The sequence below is a fragment of the Paralichthys olivaceus genome, chromosome 13 (assembly GCF_024713975.1).
Source record: "Paralichthys olivaceus isolate ysfri-2021 chromosome 13, ASM2471397v2, whole genome shotgun sequence".
NCBI lineage: Eukaryota > Metazoa > Chordata > Actinopteri > Pleuronectiformes > Paralichthyidae > Paralichthys > Paralichthys olivaceus.
In genome coordinates this window covers 12,521,667-12,534,863 of record NC_091105.1, presented here as the reverse complement: position 1 = coordinate 12,534,863, position 13,197 = coordinate 12,521,667, and the positions used below count along the sequence as shown (strand labels likewise).

General features: G+C 45.5%; 1 protein-coding gene across 1 annotated transcript in view; it reads right to left on the bottom strand.

The window, feature by feature from the left end:
• Positions 1-222: 222 nt before the first annotated feature.
• Positions 223-13,197, bottom strand: part of LOC109633179 (zinc finger protein 804B) — a 32,486-nt gene continuing 19,511 nt past the window's right edge. The window contains exons 2-4 of the mRNA XM_020092819.2: positions 10,862-10,999; positions 5,791-5,921; positions 223-4,352 (exon numbers count right to left, since the gene is read on the bottom strand). Of these exons, the coding sequence (XP_019948378.2) occupies positions 368-4,352; positions 5,791-5,921; positions 10,862-10,999 (4,254 nt within the window). The 3' untranslated portion in view covers positions 223-367. The remainder of the gene's footprint in view (positions 4,353-5,790; positions 5,922-10,861; positions 11,000-13,197) is intronic.

Here is a 13,197-nt window from a genome sequence, read left to right as displayed (position 1 = left end):
TGGTTCAGAGGGAAAGAGAGAGGATGACACGAGCCCGGCTTGTCTTAGAATAGCAGGTGCACCTTTCCCTTTATTCTGGGCCCGAATGAGAAATGATTGAATAAAGCAAAGGATCAAAGTCTGTATTCTCGCTGGCTGCTACAACACAGCAGAGGCTAAATGGAGAAATAAATTCTCATTTGAAAGCCGTCAATATTTTGGCTGGAATATGTGAGTAAGAGCTGGAGTTGATACAAGCACTGACACATCCCTGTTTCAAAAAGCTGGCTTTCTGTCCGAACTAAAATGTCCTTCTCTCTCTCTCTTTCTCTCACCAGTCTGTGTTGCTGAGGAAGAAAAATAAACATGGCAACCACTCTGTGAAAAATCATAAAGCCTTCTGTTGAAACCTCACTGGCCACACTCTGTCCATGAAAGGCTGTGGGTTCAAGGGCTGCAGAGCTACTGGGGAGAGCTGAGACAGCTGGGTCGTGTGGAAGGCGGCCGACTGAGGGAGGAGAGGGATGGGCTGATGGGACAAGAGGATGGAGGGAAACAGGGAGGAGATGGAGAAGGGCGAGAGGTGAAAGTGATGGGGGAGGGAGTGGTGGATTGGCGGAAGAGGGTGAGGGAGCGTAGCTGGGTGTGGGTGCATGGCAGGAGAAGGGGGTGCGGCAGGCGAGGATGAGGAGGAGTGGGGCATGGAGAGGGCTGCGTGCTGTAAAATGATGTGATGAAGGCTGGAGAGAGGGGGGGATGCTGGGAGAGGGGGGAGGCTGGGGACTCTGAGAGCCATGGGCCGAATGAAGTTCTCCTGTGGGGTCACGTGTGGGGGCAGGAGGCTGACCTGCAGGCCGTGTTGTGCCTGCGTTTGCATCGTGTCTGTGTGAATTGACTGGGTCTGAGGCTGTGGAGGGTTGTGCAAGGGTACCGGTGTGTATTGTTCCTCTGACGTCAAACGGTTGTCTGTCTGTGCGGTGTTTGTGTAGTTTGTCTCCGTGTGTGTATCTGCACTCTCATGCATCCGTTCCAGGACTTTCTGCATGTGCTCTCTCGCCTGCTCTTGCAGGAGGCGATATTTGTCCATCTCCTCAGCAGTAAAGCTGACTGGCGGTGCTGTCTCTCCACCTGTCTGTGTGTCATCAGTCCTAATCTGTGATGGACAGAGATTTGGCGTGCTGCTGGGGTTTGACTCAGCCACGTCAACAGGATGATTCTGCCTGATGACGACAGCTCCGGGGTCTGCTCCAATTCGCTTTGCTTCCTCCTCTTCCTCTCCCTCTTTGTCCTGACTCTTCTCCAGCAGCCACTTTTTCCTCCTGGCCCTTCTCTGGATCGCAGGTAGCTTCCCGATGAGAGGGAGAACCAACGTCCTGGTTTGTTTCTGTGGCAGAGACTTACTGGGGGATAGTCCTGGAAGAGTTGTGCCTGAGCTGCTGGTGGTGACATCTTGCTGAGAAGCATTTGTTTCACAAAGGTGCAGATTAAGGCCTGGAATAGTGGGAGTAAGAGAGGATTTGAGGGGGGAGGAATGGGGGAGGGAACTGGAGGTAAGGCTGGATGAAGTGGATGTGGAGCTCCTCTGCTTATTTGCCTCCTGAGGGGCCTCGGACGAGTTTCCTGGAGCTCCTGAAGATGTCCTGCTGGAGCTCGCTGTCAGCCCGTCCACTGTGACTCCTGAGCAGGTGCTGCTCCTGCTCCACTCCCAGCTCAGCTCAGACATGCTGGTGCTGCTGCAGGGGCTGCAGGAGCGTGGGCTGTGACATCTGCTGGCCCGCGTGTTGATCACACTCTGGGGGCTGTACGTCTGCCTGCTTGTCCACCACTCAGGGCTGGAGAAGTGTCTAGAGCTTGAGCTTCTGGTGCCTGTACATCTCCACACGCAGCCCAGACCATCTCTGCTGTCTACCCCAGCCCTGGAGCCTGATGTGGATGTGTGTGCCCCCCTGTCTTCCCAGCTGTCACTGCTGCCCCACGTCCATCTGTCCACACTGCATCTGTCCCAATCTACATCTTCGGTGCTAAGATGTCTGCTTCTCCTGCCCCAGCTGCTGGGACTGGGGCTAAACCTCACCACCTGATCCCTCTCTACTGCTCTGTTTCTTGGTCTCAACCCAGTCCTTGACCTTCCCTCCTCACTACCTCCAGGACAGTTTCCTCTCATCCACTCCCATTGCTCTGTATCTGAAATCAAGCCTCTGTCTCTGCAGCCTGAATACCCTCCCACGTTCCTGCCCCTCTCCTCCCAGACCTCACCATGCCTCGAACTCTTCCTCATGCCATGAATGAAATTCCTGTCCTTGTGGGGGGGTTCTCTCTTTCTCGCCGGACTGCTACCACAGCTGTTGTCAGGGTAACAGCAGTCAATGAAACTCCTGGGGTTGCTATGGTGACCCCTTTCCCAAAACAGCTTTGAGTTACATCCTGGTGAGAAGGAGTGTAAGGAGACGTGAGACCGCCACGGAAAAGTCACAGCAACTCCGTCTCGCTTTCCCTCCCCCTCGGTGTCTCTGTCTGCTGAGTGTCTGCCGAGATGGGAGTAGGTGCTGCAGTGCTCTGCCTGTGACTGGGATTCAATGCTGTGGTTCCTGTGAGGCCTCCTCTTCCTGACAGAGACAGATACTGGCTCGGCCTCACATCTCCCCAGCAGACAGCTGCTCCCAGCTCTCCTCACCCTCCTCCTCACCCTCGTCTCCCTGCTCTCCCTTTGCCTCCTCTTCTTCCCCCAGCTCCCTCCAGCTTTTCCCCTCCTGTCTCTGACAGTGGAGACCGTAGAGACAACACTCCTCACTTTGCACCTTGCTGATTGGCGGTTGTTTGAAGCTTTTTCCTTTTCACTCCTCTTCCTCTTTCCCAGCTTGTATTTCTTTGTGCTAACTTTCCTCTTTTTGCATGACACTTCTGAGACACCCCCGAACGGCTGTGCAGCGCTGGCACACTCGCACGTTGTCTCCCTCCCACACTCACACCTGGATGGGCTAATACACGTCCCCTGTGTGCCAGACTGGGTGACAGACTCTAATTTACAGCTCAGGGCTGTGATGGTTCTCTCCCCGATCCCTCTTGCACCCCCTAATCTGCTTCCCAGAGGATTCTGGGAGTTTGTGTCTGAGCTGTCACTATGGGCAGGGTCAAATGGATGGGAGGCTGCCCTCGCACAGGTCTCCATACTTAGACTGCAGCTTTCCCTTCCTGGTGCTGTTTCTGATGATGAAAGGTTATTTCGTAGGAACAGGTGTGCTTTCGTCTCTGCACCGATATGTTGCTCCGTCTTGAAATTCTCCTCAGCTATTTTCTGTCCCAGTGCTCTCAGCTCACGTCTTGTCTGTCTTTGTAAACAGGAGTCAGTGTCTGATGTGAGAATAACTGACACACGAGGATTTGATTCATCTGAGAGAGCGCACAACCGATTCTGTTGTGACTCCTGCAGATCATCTGTGAGTTGCTCTGGTCGTTGGGGGTTCAGACAGAATGGGTTGCAGCTATAGGAAATGTGTGGTGGAGACTTGGTGAACTTCAGTAAAGTGACAGGCCATCTTAGAGGAGTGGAGCCATCTCTCCCCAGCACACACACATGCTGACTCTCCTCCCTCCCCTTCTCTGTTACTGGCTTTCGCTCTGTCTCACTGTCTCTGTGCTCGGTGTCCATGTGTGACCCTGCTAGCTCCCTGCCCCATGTGGTCACCTGGGTCTCTGATGGTGACAATAATGAATTGTGGCTCTTGTTATCAAGTGATTCTGTGGAAATAAGAGAGTGTTCTTTCACAAAGTCTGTTTTTTCTGTCTCTTCCTCTTCTCCCACAGTCTCTCCAGGGACTGGCCCCATATCGCTTGGCCCAACACTGTCAGAGTCAGACTTACTGTGCTTCCTCTCCTCTGCTGTTCCAATCTCCCTGTCCATATCTTCCATTATTCCCTTTATTCTTTCTTTCATCTGCCCCCTTTTCTCTCGCTCCTCCTCCTCGAGGTCTGAGAAGAAGGACGCAGAAGGCTCCAGCCGGGGTCCCCTGCGTGAGAAGCAGAAGGACACCCCAAGTCTGCCACCCACTGTCTCGCGCCCAGCGAGAGGCAGCTGGGGATACAAGCCTGGGCAGGGCGGCGGGTTCACTGCATGAGAATCTGTGTTGGACTCCGGATGTGCAATCAGTGGGGACTCTGCTGGAGCAGTAGCCAACGGTATTTGGCAAAGAGATCGGCGTGGATCTTCTACCTGGAGACTACCTGTCCTGGATTTCACAGGACGGGGTCTCTGGGTGTGGTTGAAAGGTCGAGGTTTGTCGACAGGGCTGTGGTCTCTTTGGTCCACGTCTCTATCTTGTGACTGGCACACAGCCCTGACTGTACTTCTCAGCCCGTAAGTCCTTCCCGGGACTCTGCAACAGGCGACAAGACAAATATACTTGACTTTAGCTTAGTTTAATTACAGTTCACTTCACTTTGGCTTGGTTCTATTTGATTTACGCGGAATTTAAACCCCCTTTAAATATAGTTTTCACTGACCTCTTATGGCAGTGTTGTACAGGTATGCTCCAAGACTTTTGACATCACTGTTGAGTGTGGTTACAGAAGCAACAATCCACATTTGCCAGTGGGTGAGAGGTTCATAAAGACAAGGTCTTTCCTTGCCGGATACCAAGTTGCACTTAAAATTTAAAATCAGGTTGATAATTTAGCAAAGATAAGGGCTAAAAGAGTTTATGGTCAGTATTTAATAGGCAAATTGGGTGCCAGTTCTTTGTGAAGCCTTGAGTCACACTCAAAGGTAAGGCATTGGCTAATATACTCTCATTAAACTCATCATTAAAACAAGGTGCCAAGTGCTGAGAAAATGAGTTATAGAACTTAGAAGATAAACCATCTGTTCCAGGGGATTTGTTATCCTTCAAAAGTCCTATACAGTCACAGATTTCTGTTGGCGATAAAGGCTAATCACACAGATCTATTTCTGAGTCATTAAGTTGAGGAATATTCTGTAATTATTCATTTATTCCCCTTATCACAGTGGTTAGGGGATGTAGGAGGGGAGTTGGGGACACTCAAGGTTATTCCAGGTAAATCATGGACAAGTCACCAGCCTAACAAAGGGCTGACATAGAGACAAGAAAATATTCATGATCCCATTCATACCTAGGGTCAATTTTGAGTCACCTATTAATCTAATGTGGAATATTTCAAAACCAAAACATTCTAGCTGTGAGGCAACAGTTCTTATTATTCACCATACAAAGAAATAGGATATTGTTTTTAGATTATTCTGATATACACGATTTCTTACAGACAAATATTATGGTAAAAAGTGATGCAAAAGTTGTAGTAGCTTTGTTTAAAATGTTAATCATCTTTGCATTATGGTTTTCTGACGTTAAGAAACAAAAGCTCCTTCTGCCCGTCTTTTATATTTGTTATCTAATTTCTTATTCAAATTAATAATTGACATGTCATCCTCTTCTGTTCAAGTCAAGTGATTAAATTGAGCAGGTAATGGGAGCAATCAGGTTGATAATGATTGCTCCAGGTACACGAGGCAGGTTTAATCTCTGAACTTGTTTAATTCACTTCTTGCTTCTATTCATTTTTTCACTGAAACTCCATCTCCAGCTCTTACACATCCTCTCCTCTGCAGAGTGTCAGCAAGAACGTGTCTTGTTATATTTACTTCACCTGTGGCCGATCTAGGCCAACTGAGTGCTCTCACTTCTGTGGCTGCATCCATCAAATCTAAGAAATGTTGACTGGATGTGACATACTGTAACCCCTCTGGACTCCTGCCCTTGGTCTCATTATACACACACACACACTCCTCCCACTCACCGCTGAGTTTCCTGTTGCAGCTGTGCAAGTTGGTGCAGGCGTCTGAGAGCCTTCTCCTGTTTGCGCTGGTCCTTCCATGATTTCGAGGCCACATTGCGGGCAAACTCCCGATGCTTGAGGTCCTTCAGCCTCTGCAGTAAAGGAAAATTAAGGGGGCATAGAGGGAGGGACATAAAAGGGTATGTGGAATGCAGGGGGTATAGAGAGGAAGATGGGTTATGTGAGAGTGGGGCAAAGGGGAGAGGAGAGAGATTAGTTTTAGGAAGCTTCTCTGCAGGCAGCTGTCTTTCTAACCATACACATCAATCAGCAGCGTTTGCAGATGTTCTCCTCCAACGCTCATGTCCAATTAAGTCCATTCAGTCTGGAAGAAAGCATTTTTCCTCCAACACACAGCTTGAGAGCAAATACAACCCAACTGCTGAATAGTACATTACCGACACAGTCAAGATGAGTTGTATGAGTGATTTAATGATGATGATGCTCTTTTCGCGGCTGTTGCACTGACATTTTTTTAATTGCATGGCCTTCTTCCAGTGGTGTACCACACACAAATCTGAAATGCTTAACCCTTAATCTGTCGTCACAGCTCGAGAGAGTCTCTGATACAATGATATCTGCCTTTTAGCTGGAGAGTAGCAAAGGCTTTGCTTTGCTGATGCTGAAATTACACATCACCAAACACAAGGCACGGCCGCTTATCATTGGCAAAATCATACAAAGGCTACAGATTTCAGCAGGAGAAATGCTGGTCCATTGTATGAGCAGAGTGTGTGTGTGTGTATGTGTGTGCGTGTTTGTATCTGATGTACATGATGTACACAAATGCAAAAAAAGAAGAACCATGACATAGTGAGTGATTTCTTCCAGCACATTGGTAGGTCTTCACTTCATTTTAGTGTAGAAAATGTAACAATTAGTTTTGTTTGGTGTCTATGTGGTGTGTGTGTGTATGTGTGTGTGTGCGCTTGCACGTGTGTGTGTGAGACCATGTGTCTATAGGTGTGCAAGTTCTCTAAGGAAAACAATGATTCATGCCTCTCTCTCTGGTTTCCTTTTCCGACACACTTTAATCCCTCCTTTATCCATGCTTGGCAGGTGTGTGTGTTTGTGTGAGTTGGTGTGTTGCTATTTGTCTGTGTGTCGGCATGAGTCTAAGCTAAGGAGGGACTCAGGAGTTAGCTGCAGTATTGTGCACCAACATCCCACCTATCTTCTGTCTTATTCTCTTCTTGCTTCACAGTATATTTGAGCTACCTCCGTGTGCAATCCACCCATGGCTTATGAATTCAGGATATGTTGTTTATTTTATATATTTGTGAACTTATCCTGAAGTATAAGTTGCAATAGGATTACACCACTTTCACTTTTAGATTACGTTACGCTATTATCCACCCATACAGTATCACGCTCACATATGCACACATCAGATTAGCCCCTCAGACATCAGATTTATTTATACGCTCACTCTCATTCACACCCAGATCTCATGCAGGGGTTGACAGTCGTCAGGTTAATCTCAGCTGAGTCTTACACAAGCGGGTGTCTTTTTACATGATCACTCGATGCTTAACATCCCACTGTCAGCTCACTGGAGACAGCATTAAATATGTGCCAGCGGAGCAGCACTTGTGGGTTTGTATCCCTTAAACGTACATGTCTTAAAGTGAAGAGCTTTTGCATTGTAGATGTGTGTGATCATGTAGGGAAATCGGGGTGTATTTGTTCGGGTGCGGTGAGGAGCTTGGAGAGGCTTTGATGCCAAACTCATTGGATGGGAAATATTAATCATGTTCAAGCAGAGGCATACATAATGAACTGTTGCGGACAGAGCCAGGAAAGGGGTGGAGGAAGAAAAGATCAGAGTCGTAGTTATGTAGCTGTCCATGGCAATGACTGAGAGCAAGAGCAGTGTATAATAGTTGCAATTTATGAAGATGAATACTTCTCCTTCCTCTTGCATTTGCACTCTGCCAGGTTATTGTTCTTTCTTAAAAACAGGTCCCACTGCAGGCAAACCTGTGGCTATATTTAGAGCCAAACAAAACTATAGCACACAGAACCGTTTTCAGTGAGCACACAGGGCAGAGATATTTCAGTTGCACACTCTAAAGCAGATGCTTTTGTCTTCAAAGATGATGTCATGTCCCCAACAGCGGGAAGTGATATTACTCCTTCTCTCCAACATGCCAGTCTCGCTGTGTGCTGTGAAGCTGAATCCGTCTGTCAAAGCTGCGATCAATATTCCTTTAGATGTGTTAAGGAGTGCTCAGGCTGAGGCAGCTATGAATGACTCAGAGTTGATTGCTCTTTTATTTAAAAGGGAGTGTGATTCTCTTGTAATGAGCAATTTCTGTAATCAGGAGTAAATGCTGATAAAGCGCCGTATTCAGACATGTTTATCCCTGAATCAATGACAAGGAAAGGGGACAGAGCAAATGCATTCAGCTTCCATTCCCCAAAGCCAATACTCCTGCAGGGAAGCTGTCTTCAGCTAGAATTTCATCTGTTGTCTGCTTGGTAGGCAGTGTGTGCATGCATGCATGTGTGTGTGTGTGTGTGTGTGTGTGTGTGTGTGTGTGTGTGTCCCTACAGTGCCAGTGGCTACTGTCAGCTCAGTGCCTCATGCAGCTCGTTTCATGTGCTTGCCGCTGGCTAAAACAAAGCATTAACATTGGCCTGCAGTTGCTTCAATTCATTTTCAAAGAACAATGACAGAGGAGGAACAGTCTTACTTAATGTTTATTTCATGTTGCACAGTGTGGGCGTTCAGAAGTGGGAAGCGGCTTGGCTCGGTTGAGAGATTGCCTGTATTTGAGGGCCGAGTGTGTACATGGGTAAAGTGTACGTCTGTATGGTTTTATACGTGAGTGTATGTCTTGGCATGACAACAGATAGCTGTAGGAGAATGTGCTATCAGCAGAACCTTCAGCTTGTTAGTCCAGAGAGGAGTTTGTGTATGAAAATGGATGTGAGACACGGGAGAAAACCTGCTCCCGGGCCTTTTCCTAATGGTCCATTGGCCTCATCCTGTCCAAACCAGAAGAACAGAATCATACTTGAGCTATGACTAATAGCTCCATGTTTTATTTGGTACAGAATATTTATTTTTAGGAAGAACAAATTGAAGTATAATTTGAATTTCCTTGTAATATAGTCATGTACCAGATACATACAAATCAACTGCTCTTAGTAATGAACTCAAGAAAAAAAAGAAAACTATATATATATTTATCATTAATTTGGAACTTGGAGATTAAGTAATACTTGAATACTGTGTGCATTATAATTGTATTTCTTTTGATTAAATCTGGTTGTTTAGATTACTCTTTATGTGCTGCTCAGCTGAGAGTCACACATTTTAGCTTTTTCTATTCCAACAAAGTGGATTGTGTTTTTGTATCAAACAGCTCAGACAAATGTGACATTGTTTACTTTTACTTTTGCTCTTAATTGATAGCTCTCTCCGACCCCAGGAGTGAAACATGGTTGAATAATGGGTTTTGTTTGTTTTCGTTCTTTTTACAAATCCCAGATAAGTGAGTTTTCATGTGAACATTTTATAACAGTTTGTGATGGTTCTATCTGAACATCTCTGAAAGTTGACCCCACACATAAAATTTCTATCTATAAAAGGGGCGGGAATATTCAAGCCCCCATGAGAAAAAATTCTCAGCAGATATTACTACTGAAATAAAAGAAAAAAAACATAAAGTATTGGACCAACATGTCCATAAGAGTGGTCCCTTCTGGCTTCTATGTCAGTCCGGTCATGGTCAGTGTGAACGAAACACAGGTGTAGTTGTTACGTGTCACTGGTGACAGACGTCACGTTGACTGACAAGGAAAGGAAAGTAGAAGAAATGGACAAACTGATACTTATTTTATTTTTTTTGTTAAAGTAAAAGACAAGCCAGTGTAAAAGTGAAGAAGGCCATTCTGCAGCATTAATACAGGTGGAAACATGCAGCTGAACTGGATGAGTTGTGAGGACAAGTGCACTTGGATGAAGTTAATGTCCTTCAGCTGAGTTTCAGGGCCCTAAGCTTTCACAAGACTGCATTCTGGCAGAGACAGTGTTATTCAGTCAAGTGTTGCCCTTTCAGAAAGAGAATTGTCTTGTTCCTGCTCCGGTGCTGCTACAACCAAATGAACTCAAACTGTCTGTGATTGCATTGTTTGCAAACACTGAGCTTTTCCATACATTGCACATTGCTCCTGGACATCTGAATGTTCTGGTGGGTTAGCAAAACCCCTTCCTGCATTTTGCAAGAGGTTTAAGGACGTGATGAGTAGACTAAAGGAGCTGAGTATTTTTGCCAAGCCATTCGATGTGGAACCAGCCGATGTTCCTGACTACTTACAACTTCAAGCAATTGAGCTGCAAAGTGAGGACCTTCCCATTCTGAGAAGTCATACAGTGCAATCATCTCTGTTTGTGCTATGAACAGACCTCGAAAAACAGGCTCTCATCATCAACAGATCATCGTCATCATCATCATCACCTGACATCAGATACCTCGAGGAAGAGAAACAGCACCTGACATCACATTAGAGGCATTAGTGTTTTATATATAGATCTCAGTAAATTAGTATGGCTCTTAAGGGATGTTTTGCAATGATTACTGTTTTTACTCATCCAGTGGGGGCTGTGGGATAGCCCCATGAAAATAAAACAAAAGATTCAATATTTACTAGAGAATGTCTATATATTGTTCCTCTAATTTCATGCTTGATATTGTACTGCATCTTATCCTATTTGTTAAAATGAAAATATAGCAAGTTTAATTTTTTTGATTTTAATTTTTTTAATTTTGTGTGTGTGCTACTGCGTCGACTTGAGGTGTTCCACCTCTCTGTGTGTGTGTGCTTGTACAAGATGATGGAGTTGTCACACTCCTGCTCTTACCTGCTGGGAAACTGTACCCAGTGGGTGGACTGACATGGAAATGTAATGTAGTTTTCCATCAACACACTTAACGTTAACACATCCAAATTCAATGGCAAGAGATCATAAAAAACAAATGATACAAATTTGTGTCTGTTCGTGTGTGTTACAAAGCACGCGTACCTGTTTGTGTGCATGGTCGTAGGAGTTGATGTGGTTGTCAAACTCCTGGTGTCTGAGGTACTGCTTGTCACACAGCTCACAATAGAAGAGAGACTTCAAATCCTCCGATGAGCAGCCCAAAGCCCCCTCTGTACGCTCCTGGGGAGAGAGAGAAAGAGACCGGTGAGAGTGTTGGAGGGATCGGGGAACAAAAATGAGAGAGAGTCGAGATTGATGCATAAACAGACAGAGACATAAAGGGTGAGAGGGGCAGAGATAGAGACCAGAAAGAGTTGTAGGGGGAGGGTTGTCAAAAGAATGGCAGATTGTTAGCCATTTAGAGCAAATCTGCATCCCAGAGACATCAGCAGTAATAGCCTCTACATGTGCTCTGCATAAAACATAAACGGCTTCCCATTAAAATACGCTGCCTGTGCTGCTGCTGCTGCTGGTTGGACAAAGGCACTGACGACCTGTGCTCATAGCAATTTGAGCCTGGGGACACATTTAACACAACCACTATAATAGAAACCTGTGCTTGTACTATGATGGCAAATAGTCTGAGAGAGAGAGTCTGACTATAGAGGAAGAGGCAGTTGTGGCTGACAGACAGAAAAACATCTCAGATGCACAAACCAGATTATTGTCCATAAAAAAAAGCGTCCTCTAAATAGGCTATTTCAGTGCACTGTTTTCTTGCATGCGAGGGCTGCTTATTGCTTAAAATGATTTATTGTTGCCATTATTATTATTATTGCTTTGTTGGTACTATGACATTTAATAAAGTCATTTAGTTTTCACATTTGAAAGCAGCTGTAAATGACACATATTAATCTGCATAAATAGCACATGGAAAGATATATGTGGGGCCATCAGGGACTTTGGTCAGAATTATCATGCACACATATGTGAAACCAAAATAGTTCATAAACCTCGTTCACATATAAGTGAAACGCTTTTACATACACAACTGAAAACATCTTGATAACTATATGGCTTCCATAATGTAGGTAGACTTTAATGGCTGTTTGGAAAACCAAACCAACCAAGTGGTTTAAACTGAGGTCCTCTTGCCCATAAAGGAGCATTTCAGCTGTGTACATGAGCACATTTTATTATTAGAGTGAAAGCTTGTTATCTGTGTATGTGAGCAAATAGTTTTTCAGTAGATTGTGTGTGTAACAGTGTTTTCATCGTGTTTCATCTAAAAGCTTTTCACGTGTGTCAGGTTTTCAATATAGTATGTGAATGAGATTGATTTCATATGTGTGTATGTATGGTAATACTGAACGATGTCCCCAGTGGCCCCTCATACAGATACACATGCACATACACTGCACAAATGGCACATTGACCTCATGGGATACATTTTTTGGTCTGAGGACAAGTACAGTATTGTGTACAATAGCTTTGTGCACATGTACATACGTGTGTGTGTGTGTGTGTGTGCGTGCGTGTGTGTGTGTGTGTATGTGTATGTGTATGTGTGTGCATTCATGCCATGCTCTGCTTCAGAATGTAATTTCCCTCAGGCTAGGGGCTGCCAATAAACACTATTGAATTCTGTTCTACACTGACATGATGGGAATTTAATTTGAGGTTGTCACTTCTTTCTCTCCATCTCTGCTTCTTTCTTTCCATCCGTCCATCCCCTACTCTTTCTCCCTCTCCTTACCCGCTCTTTTTTTGTCCCATCCCGTTCTCTCCTCCAACTCACTCTTTCTCCTTTCTTTTATTTCCCCTTCTACCCCACCCATACCTTTCTTTTTCTCTCTTTCTTGCTTGTTCTTTTTCTGTTTGGTGAGCCCTGGGTCAGGCAGTGACAGAGTCTATTGGCCCCAATTTGCTTCAGTAATATGCCTGCACACAGGAACAGAGGTGAGCGGAAAAAAGAGAGGGAGGATGGCAATGCAGGGAAGAAGAGAAATGACCCCTGTCTGCCCTCACAGACATACTCACATACACCAACCACCCACCCATCCAACCACACACACACCCTCAAACACTTTAGCACAACTATTACCAAACAATCCCTGTACATGCCATCAATTCACACATACAAATACTATATCAATGACATTTTCAACTACACACACACACATACACACACACACACACACACACACACACACTCACACACACACACACTCACACACACACACACTCACACACACACACACACACAAAGGTAGCAGGTACAATGGGTGAAGAGTAAGGTAAGGTAAATGAACAACAGAACTCTCCCATACTTAAATCAGCAGGGAGGTAACTAACATACATTGATCCTGTGTGTGTGTGTGTGTGTGTGTGTGTGTGTGTGTGTGTGTGTGTGTGTGTGTGTGTGTGTGTGTGTGTGT